Source organism: Pagrus major, chromosome 3 (genome assembly GCF_040436345.1).
Source record: "Pagrus major chromosome 3, Pma_NU_1.0".
NCBI classification, from domain to species: domain Eukaryota; kingdom Metazoa; phylum Chordata; class Actinopteri; order Spariformes; family Sparidae; genus Pagrus; species Pagrus major.
Window position 1 is genome coordinate 19,446,182 of NC_133217.1, and position 13,334 is coordinate 19,459,515.

General features: G+C 40.9%; 2 protein-coding genes across 2 annotated transcripts; one reads left to right on the forward strand and one right to left on the reverse strand.

The window, feature by feature from the left end:
- Positions 1–30: 30 nt before the first annotated feature.
- Positions 31–5,750, reverse strand: nkiras1 (NFKB inhibitor interacting Ras-like 1). The gene is made up of 4 exons (XM_073463620.1): positions 5,649–5,750; positions 5,256–5,356; positions 4,910–5,151; positions 31–2,702 (listed from the first exon to the last, which is right to left on the reverse strand). The coding sequence occupies exons 2-4, from the start codon at positions 5,347–5,349 to the stop codon at positions 2,460–2,462; spliced, it is 579 nt and encodes a 192-aa protein (XP_073319721.1). The 5' UTR covers positions 5,350–5,356; positions 5,649–5,750; the 3' UTR covers positions 31–2,459.
- A 375-nt stretch (positions 5,751–6,125) lies between these two features.
- Positions 6,126–10,404, forward strand: rpl15 (ribosomal protein L15). Its single transcript, XM_073462972.1, has 4 exons — positions 6,126–6,165; positions 7,108–7,289; positions 7,369–7,505; positions 10,046–10,404. Exons 2-4 carry the CDS (start codon positions 7,118–7,120, stop codon positions 10,349–10,351), a joined length of 615 nt encoding a protein of 204 aa, XP_073319073.1. The 5' UTR covers positions 6,126–6,165; positions 7,108–7,117; the 3' UTR covers positions 10,352–10,404.
- Positions 10,405–13,334: the final 2,930 nt, after the last annotated feature.

Genomic DNA, 13,334 nt, shown 5'->3' on the forward strand with positions numbered 1-13,334 from the left:
CATCCCCAAAATAACACAATGAACAGAGGATTAAATATGAAGAGACTACAGTTTATTCAGTGCATCTTAAGACGGAGTTACAGAGCAGAGAATAATTTATGGTCAGCACGATTACAGAGTGCAGGTCTGGATCTGACTAACTCTGTTCTACTAGCAGCACATTAAATGTTATTACTTTGAAACATAAAGGACATAAAACAGCGCAGATTATCCTTCAACATTGTTTCAACATTTTCAAAAGTGAAGGAATGTGGCTCATTAAAGTGACAAAAATAAATTAGTTAAAAAATAAATATTTCCTCTCAACACTGACATTTCTACTGTTAGAAAGGCTTTTACACACACAGCTTGAACTAGTAGCCCTATTGGATTATACAGGCTGGACGACACAGGAGTGCAACTAATGCCACACAGACATTATGGAATCATACATCACATGTAAAGGCGTACCATGGATATTATTGCTGCCAGGCCATATTTAATGAGATGGACTGGACGAAGGCTAGCTGAGTCCTGCCACAGGACAAGGAGTCATGCTGCATTCACTTCAGATGGGAAATAACATTATAGGTACACAATTCCAGATGGAAAGCACTGTTCCAGTGAGCGTATAGGACAGTGTCAGAGTTGTATTAACAATCTCACACCCTGGCTTAGAGAGTTACAGGTTGCTTTACATTTACCCTGTCTGAATCAACTTTGGAGAGATCCCGTCCTCGCACAAATCCACATTTTTACAGCTTCAGTTAGACGAGACAAATCATCTAATGTGGTGGCTCTAGACTGGGATCCCCTGGGACAGAGAGGAAGAATGATTACAACAACTAATGACTCTTTACATATAAATATGGGAATGTAAGTGCTGTTTTAACGCAACATAGACTTGTACAAAATCTGAATGTATCCTTTCACTTAATGATAAACAGATTTCAAATGAAAAGGACAGTTAACATTTCACAATAGCAGTTCAAATGTGTTTGGGTCATCTCAAATCTTTGGTACTAAAGTGCTCATCCACGCAACGGTGCACTGAAGAAAGGACTGACTACACACTGAAGTGTTCAACCGTGTACAGAAACGAGGTTTAAAAGATATGGATTTGGTTTGTGGCTCACGTTTATGATTGCTGCAGAAGATGAACTACAACATGCATCCTCATTGGATTAGTTAACATGCTGGAAAATATGCCTATTGGCTTTCTTTCTGTGAACAAGATGAGAAGATCAGTATCATGTCTGAGTGAAGTAAAGAGCTGGAGTCAGGACGTGGTTAGCAGGGCTTAGCATAAAGACTGGAGGCAGAGAAACAGTTAACCTGGCTCTATACAGAAATCTAAATAACACCTGTCTTGTTTGTTTAACCTTAACATAAACAGAAATACAGAAATGACTCTGTGATTTTAAGGGGAGTTAAATGTTAGACCATTTTCTTGACAAACATCAGTTCACCCAGCTGCACAGGTTCATGTTTTGGTCTCTGTAAAGGCATGATGATTACCAAACCTGACAACCTCACTGTGATGACAAAGGCTTCGGGAAGCTGCAAACAGCCACTACACCTGGGTGTTGTTTTCCACAAAAACACAAACAGTTCCACTACATTATGCCCTCTAAAGCACATATTTTTCTTTCATTTCTAAGCAAAAAACAGCTGGGAGCAGCAGCCCAATGTCTCATTATCACAGTGAGGTTGCCAGGTTTGGTCCCATCATGCCTGTGAAGAAAACGACACCAAAATCTAGAGTCTGGATGATTTATGGGTTGCCTGATATTACTGAAACACATTGGCCTATCACAGATTTATTAGTATTGGTGTATATGTTGTCCGATATGTGCAGTTATGAAAAATGACAAGTCACAAGTGTTTGAAAACATCATTTGAGGGATCATTGCAAAAACAAAACGTGTGTTTATCGCCCGATAGATCAATAGCGGAATTCTTTACTAATATAATATTGGTCCTAAATCTCGTGTGTTGGTCGGGCTCTACTAAAACCTGTGCTCACTGACTACAGCTGGAGACACTGCACAGAAATACTGGGCAGATGGATAAACTGTTGTTTGTCAGGAAGCAGTTCAGCACTTCAGTACCCCTAAAATCCAAAAATGTTATTTCAAACACTTCTGTTTGTGCACAGATTAAACAAATGAGATGTTCGATGTTCATCTATGAGCTTTAAATGTGTTGGTGGGTCGAGTTTTTCCACTTTTGATTGTACACTGCTAGCTGCTTCCCTGAGCCAACCCCAGCTCTGTGCCTACCACACAGATGTTTGAACCTTCTCCTCTCAGAAAGACAGCAAATATGCACATTTCCCAAGATGTTGAACTAGTCCCCTAAAACTACCACTTTGTAGAACTGTATATTTACACAGAATCAACCATGTTGCTAAACTAAAGGCCTGACCACGTTGTTCCCATATGAGGTGAATGCAGCTCACTAACAGGAGCAGAGGAGTTTCAGATGTCGTTGGATGGGGTGCCTTTGCTTTTGCGCCCTGGTAGAGGGAAGGCAGACTTGCTCTGAGGCTGTGTGAGGCGGCTGGTGAGCTGGGTGAAGGGTTCGATGAGGGAGTTGCGTTCGCTGACGCTCACCTCCCACAGCTTCACCTTCTCGCCTCGCGCCCACTGCTGTGCCACCTCCTGGTCCACCTGGCGACGCTCTCGCAGGTCCGTCTTGTTCCCCAAAACTATGACTGTCACCTGAGAATGCACACAATGACGCATTAATAATGTATATTCAACATTGTCCTGCTTTACACCCAGTATATCATCACTTACGGCTGAAAAACCTGTATCCCAATATTTAGAGAATTCTGTTGTGAAGTACATGGACGACACTACCATCAACCACATTACAAACAACGATAAGAGTTCATATCAGGAGGAAATCAGCAGTCGTGCAGAGTGATGCAGAGAACAATCTACTGCTCAACGTCAGCAAAACCAAGGAGCTGATTGTTGATTTTAGAAAGAAGGAGGCAAAGACACACACACCCCTCTCTACATCAGTGGAGCAGGAGGACAGTTATAGGTTCCTTCGAATTACCATCACTGAGAACCTATCTTGGTCATCACACATCACCACCCTGGTTAAAAAAAAAAGCACAGAAAAGGCTCCACTTACTGCAAAAACTAAGAAAGGCTACATTCTGGAGCCAGATTCTGGTCAGCTTTTACAGAGGAGCAACAGAAAGCATCCTGACTGGAAACATCACAAACTGGCATGGTTCATCACGGCCCAGGGCTCTGCAGTGGGTAATTAAAACCGGCAGGAACAGCTGTTACGACCAGGACTTTGGGGAAACCCTGGCGTAACATGAAAATGAGACTCCCTCTTCCCAGCTCCCAAGCACCGCCAGCAACAAAGTATTTATGGCCATTTTAAAGGTTTTATTTTAAATAAATCTGACAGAGAAATAGGATACTGGCAGTCTGGCTAAAAGTGGAGAGAGAGGAGAGCCCACAGGAAGTGGGAGGAGCCAGCCTTTAAACTGCTGGCTGGAACCCTGCTGCCATCTGACAACAGATACAGAAGTATCTGCTGCCAGACCACCAGACTACAGAGCAGCTTCATTCATCAGGCTGTGAGACTCCTCAGTTCATCATCAACACTCCATTTTCTATAATAGATGTAGCACAACGGACTAGAGCATAGTTTTGTTTTTTAAACCCTTGTGTTTTAAAAAGGGACAATAAAGTTGCCTTGTAACCTTGTAGTGAATTTTTTTCCACATAAATTGGGGTATTGCATGCTCCTCTAGAAACAGAGATTTCTTGGCCCCATACACCATTCTATCAGCCACATGCAGAAGTGAAAATGCTTTGTTGTCAAGCTAAGAGTTATCTAGCTCATCAACAAATACTGGAGGCAGACACAGATGTAATTGTTTTGGGTAATTGTCAGAATTCCAAAGAACTGAATTCAGCAGAAACCGCAAGATGTGAAAGAAAACATCTGTTCAGTGGAGTTGGTTTCAATACTTTTTGGTCGAAAACAAAAAAAAAAAACATCCCCAAATAGCATTCATACATCTTGATCTGATCAGTCACACACAGGAAGAAACCGCCACGTCAAGGTAAGAAAAAGTCCCCTTTATCTACTTTCTAGGTAATTCTGTCTTATGTTCAGTCGAATTTGTTGGGTTACGTTACTACACTTATGCAGAGTCTCTTTTCATGATCCTGTGTGGCTGATAAATACTTATTTCATCTTGTCCTGACATAGCTTCTTATGAGTGGATGTGTGCCTGTATAAACTGCAGTGTCTAACAGTTTTTCACAAATTAAATATTTTGATGGGAAAAAGCAGGAAATTCATGCATGATAACAATTCAAGTGTTAGGGGCTTCTTGCATGCACGTTGCCTTCTAAAAAATAATTTCACTGGTTTCCATCAAGTTGCCTTTTCTAGATACTTACTGGATAGAAAACATTAATGTGAAGTGTAAGCTCTAAAGCAGTTGTGGTGGTAAGTGTTCTGCACCTCTGCTGCACACACATCCTCAATTATGAGGGCCGACATGCGAAAGCTGTTAAACTGTATGAATTAAAGCAAATGATAATTTCTCAAACTGGCAACCTTGGAATTCTCATATCTGCATTTAGTGTTTCAATACCAATGTACGTCCTAATTCTATCTGTTCACACATTTACCTACCAGGCTTCTTGAGGCCTTCAGTTGGTACAGCAATGTACAGCTGTACAAACAGCATGGAAACCACCTGAACATGAACTGAAACCACACTAAGAGCTGTCAGTTAGAGGGGATATGCAGATGTCTCTGATGCTCTTCTATGTGCTGTGGATGTTTGCAGATATGAAACACAGTCATATGTTCTGGGACGGAGTCGAGTAAAACCTTGTCTGCAGAATGGGACAGTCGTTAACACAAACTTTGAACACCACACCTCTTTCTTATCTCTGGACTTGTCTATTTCCTTCTTCAGAATGTCCACCTTCTTGAAAGACTCCAGGCTGTCGACACTGTAGACGAGGACGAAGCCGTCCGCCACAGAGTAGTAGTGTTTGGGGAGGTCTTGTCCATCGTGGAGCCCCTTGGTGTCATACAGCCTGAGCTGCTCCTTCACACCGCGGTCCGTCTCCACCGAGGCCACGTACACGTCCTCCTGGGTCTCACTGGACTCTGAGCCTGACACACACAACAACTTCAGAGGAGACACTCTCCACCGAACAAGGAGAGTTCACTTCAACCAGATGCAAGGGACCCCGTTACGACCATTCACTGTTACTCACCGACAGAGTGATTTCCGTACAGCAGCTGCTCCAGTATGGCAGTTTTACCCACTGCTGCCTGGCCGCATACGACAACTTTACAGCCTTTTCCCATTTCGAGCCTACAGTGTACGAACACAGAGCGTCACATTAATTATAGTCTCGTCTGAAACATGTCACACATGCTATAAATCATGCTGTAATGACATTAATATGGACGAGAGCTCCTCTCAAACAAATCAAAACAACTCTCCCCTTAGCATTGACTCGCCGTGACAGCGTTTTGTTGTTTAGCCTAGCTAGCTATCAGGCTAGCTTTAGCAACTAATTCTGTGTCACGTCACACAAATGATCGTTCACTGGCGACTGGAAACTGTTTGTTATGTGCTGGTAGGTTCGGTTAAAGTTCCTTACTTGAATCGGGTGGATATTTAGCCGTCTATCAAGTCTTTAAATGCAGCATCCCAACCAGAGCATCCATCCTGCTCCACCAGCTTTGACAAGGCTTTTTTCTGTCACTGCGCATGCGTGACCGAATGAGTTTACACCAATAAACAGCAATAAAAACGGCAATAAAAATAATAATACACGGAGACGATCTTTTTGTTTGACTTTATAATAATCTTATGCTATCTAATATACTGTGTAACAGACATAACAGTTGCTTTATCTCTAGACTCTACAATGTGATTATATGTGATGAAATAAATTCTGATTTCAAAATAAATGTAATTTTGGGAGACAGCGCGTATTTGATTCTCGAAATCAACAGTAAAGTATCATCAAGAGTGTGAACAAAAAATAAAACAAACCTTAAAAAACACACGAAGACTACATTTCCCATGAGCATAACAAAGGAAATGCGTCACCGTCGTTTTCATAAGGCACGCTGGGTACGTACGCTCTCTCTTTCCGGCTGGTACGCCATCATGTAAGCGAGTATTTCTATACCTTTCTACCAAACGCAATCCATTAAAATCATTATGTGTATACGTTCATCTGTCTGTTTGACTCAGGGAATTGTTAAACGACTTAATAACCATCTATACGACATGATTATTTTTAGTACTAACATCGTTGAGAACTCTGATTATAGCCTTGTTGTGACGGGGCTGAGATGCATTCAATCCGGTAGCGACGGCACTGCTAGCCGCATTAGCACGCTAGTTTCTTACCATGCTGTCTTGTTGTTTGTGTAAAGTTACCATAATTTTAGTGATTTTTATGTAATTAAAACTGGCACATGAATTTATTGTATCTGCAGTAATGTTGGAGGCATCCCGGTGAAGCGGGAGTGATAAGCTATGAGGACGGTTTTAGCATGCTAGCTTTACTTCTAACTGCTATAGAGGAAGCATGGATGTGTGTGCCATTACACCTTGGATATTTTCACAGTATTCTCGCATACGTTAAGACACCTGGGTCACCATACCATGCGCTTCATGTGTATCGACTGTAGGGAATAGAGTATAAGGTGTAAAAACGTGACTCTGTAAATCGTTGCACAGAATGCCCTCAGCACTGTATGTATGGTGTCCCGGTGGTCTTGAATAATGTCATTATGACCCAAGTTACAGCCTTCAAATCGCTTTTGATCTAAAACAGACTTTCTAACCTGAGCTAGGCAGCAGAGAATCTGCAGTATTGACTGTGTTTTGGTTGTAAAGAACCTGCAGGCTCCCTAATGCCACATGAACTCTCCAATATGATCTAATGTTACTCTGATCAGTTTAATTAGAAATTTAACTGCATATGCTCTCTGCATGTTGTCCAATATTAACCCTGTATAGAGGATTTCTTGATCATACAAAAGCAATCTTTGAATTGATATAAAGACGTTCATGTTTTAAAGATGGATGTTTCTCTTCTGCAGATAAGTCAACATGGGAGCATATAGGTATATGCAGGAGCTATGGCGCAAGAAGCAGTCCGATGTGATGCGCTTCTTGCTCCGTGTCCGCTGCTGGCAGTACCGTCAGCTGTCCAACCTCCACCGTGCTCCTAGACCCACCAGACCTGACAAGGCCCGTAGGCTGGGCTACAAGGCCAAGCAGGGTGAGTGCCAAGCCCAGAGTTACACTTGCTCGTGTGTCATCCGTCATCATCTTTGCTAACTGTTCTTTTGATTCAACAGGTTACGTTATCTATCGTGTCCGTGTGCGCCGCGGTGGCCGTAAACGCCCTGTGCCCAAGGGTGCTACCTATGGCAAGCCAGTGCACCATGGCGTCAACCAGATCAAGTTTGCCCGCAGTCTGCAGTCCACCGCTGAGGTACGTTCACGAGGGTATTAGACTGTGGCTGTAAGGCCAGGAGAAACAATGGGTTCTTTGCTTTGGCAAAGATTCAAATGAGCTTTAGATGCAGTGTATATTGCACCTGAAATTGTTTGCATAAGTTATCCTTTGTAATGACAAAGGGTAACGCAACCCTTCTTTGCCTTGAAACTTGAAAATTTGAGGACCAGCCCTCATTTACAGTGTCACATAGTAAAAAGAAACGCCACCCAACAGTATGGTCCAGCTCTTTCCTGTATACTCAGTCTGTCACAATAACTATTATTGTGGTATCTGTAGAAATTGAAAGGGAAAAATGCTATCACTCTAACCTGGTTTACTGTTTTTTCTTTTTTGGCAAATTACTTACCAAAATTCAACTTTAGGGAGGTGGAGAGAGTCCAGCTATAACTGAAGAGGGTACACAAAAAGAACAATCACACTCAGTTAGTGAAAAGGCAACCAGATGAAGTCATTTGATTATTCAATGTTATGTGTGCTAACATGAACAGATTTTTCATGCACCTCGTCAAGTTCACTTACATGTTTATGTTGTAATGTATTATGTTTGCATTTGCCAGAGCGTCAAACCCCATGTTTAGTTTTGTATGGCAACTACAAATGTAAATGCAGCATACATGTGTGGAATGTAGAGTAGACCAAGAGTTTAATAATGTATTGCCCTAACTTATTAATGTGTTGCTGCTTTATAACTTACTGAAGGTTGAAGGCTTAACATAGGGTGCATTCATAAATGGTCACTTTGAGCACCAAAGCGCACTTAGCACAAGCTGGACAGTTTATGAATTTGATTTAAAACACCCCTCCAGAGTGCCAAGAGCTGTCAGTGTTTCATGAATTGTTGGAAGTGATGGGCTTAGCTAAATGTAGTAACCCAAATAATTCAGGACACATGAGAGTGAGCTGTATGTGAGTGTAACACTGGCTAACTACTAGCTAGCAGCCTGAGTTTCTAATATTTTTACACAAGAAACGCTGCTTTTTCTATTACAGGACATAGATATCCATTTTCTGAGAGCTGATCCGTTCGTTTAGTCATACACTTCATTTAGTAGCGCTTCATATTAGATTTATGAACACCCCCTTACAACTTGGTATTTGTGTTGATAAATGTTTCCCAAACATTTTGACGTGTTGCAGTAGGAAAAACACAGGTGTAATTGATTAAATAAATTGCATTTAGCTGCTTCAGTATAAGTTAATTCTGTCATGACTTGCTTGGTTATTTGAAGAGCACAGAACCATCGTTGATGTCAGTAACACATGTAGATCTGAACAGATTGGGTGATTAATCAGTTGACTGACAGAAAATGGGCATCTATTTTGATACAAACCAGTAAATTAAAAAAACTTAAGTCCCTTAAGAAGTGAAATGTCAGTTTTATATTCATTTCTTTTTCATGTTAAATTTCAGATCCTTGGTTTTAGGACTGATGGTTGAATAAAACAAGGAATTTAAGTTAAAGTTGTTTGATGGCTGCGTTGCATTTATGTACAATCCAGTTTCCTATAAAGATGAGTCAAAATATGATCTGTTATCACTTATCTCCTCATTTTTTATGAAAGCTGCAGTTTGTGGACATTGTCGGTCTACGAAGTGTATGATAGTGGTGTCACATTCATGTGGCTGCAGTAGTCCTGTCAGAAAATGTATCCCCCACTTCATTGTTCGGGCCACATTTTTGGAAAATTCTGTACAAGGTGATACTTTTGAGACTTTGATCACTTTATTAGACAATTATGATTTTTCAGTTGTTTTCATGAGGTTTGAATAAGGACTTGGATTCTTAAACTCATCTAACTGTCGTGGATGCCATTAGACCAGCAGTCTTTGGTAATGATTTACTGGCTTTTGCTAGTTAATATCATATTCAATAGCAGATGATCAGTCTTTACAAATACACAGAATTCAGATGACTTTGATGTAAGCTGCTAAATATGAGAATACATCAGACCAGCACATCTGTGAACTTCATCATTCAACAGGGTTCGAGTTCCTGCCCCCTTTTTTTGGAGGAAAACAAACCACACTCTCCATTGACTTAAATATAAAATAGCATTATGAAACGAAACAAACAGGAAACCATCAGTTAAATACTTTTGAAAAAAATCCAAAGATGCTGTCAAGTTTATATATGTCCACTCTCCCCACCGTAGAACGTGCTAGTACACAGAAATTTTTTAGGACAAACTACTCAGCAATTTAAACCAGCTTGTTTACACTGTTACTGTCTATGCAGGGATTGGGATTGTTTCCCTCAAACCGGGGTGTGGCGATGAGGGCCCACTCTGGTTGAGGTATTGCTGGTCTGATGTATGTTTTCTTCAGCTTACGATGCTACCTTTTTTGTAGGATTTCTTGGTGTTTGAAGATCAAATAAGTTGCAGCCAAAACAGTTAAATTTGCAGTTTTAGGATGGTGCCATATTACCTTGTCTATGTGTCGATATGCGTAGGAATTACACAGGACTGATTGGGTCAGTGAGAATCATTCACTCACTCTGTTTACTTTGTAGGAGCGTGCTGGCCGTCACTGTGGAGGCCTGAGAGTGCTGAACTCCTACTGGGTGGGCGAGGACTCCACCTACAAGTTCTTTGAGGTGATTCTGATCGACCCCTTCCACAAGGCCGTCAGACGCAACCCAGACACCCAATGGATCACAAAGGCTGTGCACAAGCACAGAGAGATGCGTGGCCTGACATCTGCAGGAAAGAAGAGCCGAGGCCTGGGCAAGGGCCACAAGTTCCACCTGACCATCGGAGGCTCCCGCCGTGCCGCCTGGAAGAGGCGCAACACCCTGCAGCTGCGCCGCTATCGTTAGAGCATACCACGTGTCTGTACATTCAAGAAATAAACATCCTTTTTATGGTGATAGTCCCGTCTGCCGTCTGGTTCATTCAGCCGTTAGAAGCATGCCATTTAATAATTTAAACAGGCTCTCAGACGGGCTTCACAGCTCATACATTAGTGTGAATAAAGTTTAGTGAGTAAATCGTTCATAGACTGTGGTGTAATACTGGATCATTTTAAGGCAAGTAATGTCACTTACAACTTGTTTGCTTACCCTCCATCACTTTCTTACCTCAATCGATGTGGCAAACATTTGGCTTTTTAAATTTTTGCTTTGTGAGTCCATCCAGTCAATTAGGAGATGTCAAACAGCTAAATATGAATGAATAACTTCTATTCTGGTCAGATATTTGAAAGATCTTGTATAATTTTTGGATTTTGAATGTTAGTCCGCTCGCTGTGGTTTCAGTCATTCATGCTGCGAGTCTGATCACCAGCTCATGCGATTGGCCAGCACACTGAGTTTGCATTTCTCCAAAAGTTTGAGTCGGTTTAGTTCAAATCAGGTGATGCAGGGAAAATGTCAATGTAGTTCACAACTAAAAAAGTTACTGCAGATTTAAGAATGAATACATCTGACATTGACAGGGTCTTTAAATGAAATCTATGTAAAGAAGTTCAATAAATATGAAAGTTAAGTAATTAATTCTGTTAACTGTTGTAATATGTACAGTATACAGGATATTTAGTATCCTATGACCTGTCTCACAGCATCAGTTATAAACACTATGACAGCCGAGTCGAAGTTGGACCTGATTCCCTTCTTTATAATACATAAAATGTTACTCATTCAGAGTGAATGAATGTTCCTGTCACAGCCGGTCTCTCCTGGGAAAGGCTGCTAGAAATCGACTGGAGTGCAGCATCATGTCACTTCCTCTGCTGCTTCCTGAGCTTGTCCATTTTCCATTTGCAGCTAAATTAATCTCCAAGAGTCTAGTTCGACTTGTAGCTGAAAAAGCACAGGTGTTACTAATGACATTAACAACAGCTCTGATCTTTTTGAGCATCCCAGTGAGCCAGCATGAACAGTACCAAGGCCGTGAAACTGAAATGGCTTAATGGATTTCACATCAATCATTTTACTATTTACACATGTGCTTTCTTCTGAAGTAGTGGGCAGATCAAATGATGCATTGTGACAAATAATGGTTATAATGAACAGTTTTTAAATGTGTTGCAGTCATCCATCTTTGTCTGGAATCTATCTAATGTCCATATGGGGATCTTGATGGTTAAAAGATTCTTTCACATTATAATGTAAGCTGTAATTTTATTTTCACATTCATAAGTGCTCACTTACGTATTCCATATTGGTGGAACAGTTTTATTGTTTTGAAGCTACGCCTACATATGGACAGGAAGTAAAGTAATGTGTATGTATTGATGTATAATGTATCCAGTAGGGGGTGTTCTGAAAGAGTAACAGCAATTTCTGTATATATGAATATGAATATTTCCATTGTAAGGTTTACTCTTAATAATCTTGCCAACTACTTTGCTTTCATCAATATTTAATCATACACATACAGTATTCTAGCAGGTTATATGAATATAAATCAACCAGAATAGGTGGCCTACACATTTCAGAAGGTTTGCAAATAGTACAGTTTTTCTTTTCAGTTAAAGACGAGGAAATACTGCAGCCTGCAGTCCTCAAAGCGAATCAAGCTGAGGTTCAAATGGCAAAGCAACAAAACAACCCTTTCAAAAATGAATAAGAAATTATGTTTTAAATGTAGTTCTTCCTTTTAATTCACTAAGAAGACTAAGAATCTGATGAACTCAAGCATTTAAACACACTATGTAATTTCTACCTCCAGGGGTCTCTCAATCAAAGTGTTGCGGGGGTTAGGTCCAGGCGGAGCAGAGCCACTGTTCAGCTGCTCAGAGCCAGCGGGCCTGGAGGAGAGAGTCGGGGGCAGAGCCAGAACTTCTGGAGGCATAAACACAAAGAGTCACATTGGAGTTTGCTCTGATCTGGAGCTGTTTACTGACAGAAGAGATTACTTTTTAACTTTTGGCATAAACAGTGACTCAATTTAAGTGAACTTACCAGTACCATACCATAGCTATAAAATATCTATCTGTCATGACTATGGCACAAATGTTCACAGATGAGGTAATGTTGTAGTTGTTAGTGTTGCTCGCCGACATTCTTATCCTGGAAGACAGGCAACCAAATGAAACACACGGTTACACTGTAAACTTGTGGATTTCTCTGCATTTGAACATAATTGAAACATATAGATACTGTAAGTACACAACTCCACAAAATAATTAATAACAGTCTAGTCATTTTTAAAAGGTATAATGCAGAATTAGTACATATTTTATCTTTAAGGGTGAAGCAAATATGAAGTGGTCAGCTGACACTGGTCCTGAATGTGAGTGAGCATTTAACCCTTTTATTAGCCTGAAGTCAAACAAGGGAAGCATTTGTCCTCATTGTTATCTGTTATTCAATCAGTGACACATCACTGGCTGCAGAAATGCTGTTCACACTCACACAGTTAACATTAACACTATCAGGTCATTAGCCTTCTTCTCTAACCACCAGCGCCCTGCATGGCACATTGCACACTTTCACATGTGCACGTTTTATGGGTGAGAGAGTAAAACGAGGTGACATTTTATGGTTATGGTTTTGAAGCAACAGCGCCTCTAAAGTATTCCACTCAGCTAGATGTCAGGGCCCTGATACACCAGAGTGGATTCAAAGAACTAGCACAAATGTGTTGCTTCAACTCTTCTGCTAAAAGCTCCACTTGAATAAACCACAAACTGGCTCTCAACATGCAGGTGTGGTCTGTGCATGCTTGAGAGGAAAGAGAGTAAGATCACTGATTCACTAGATGGAACAGACAATCAGAGCTCTCTTTTGAGAACATTTTCTGTGACAATTGTAGAATTATTTCAAATGATCGAGAGAATATTGGAGATTGGCAGCGTCT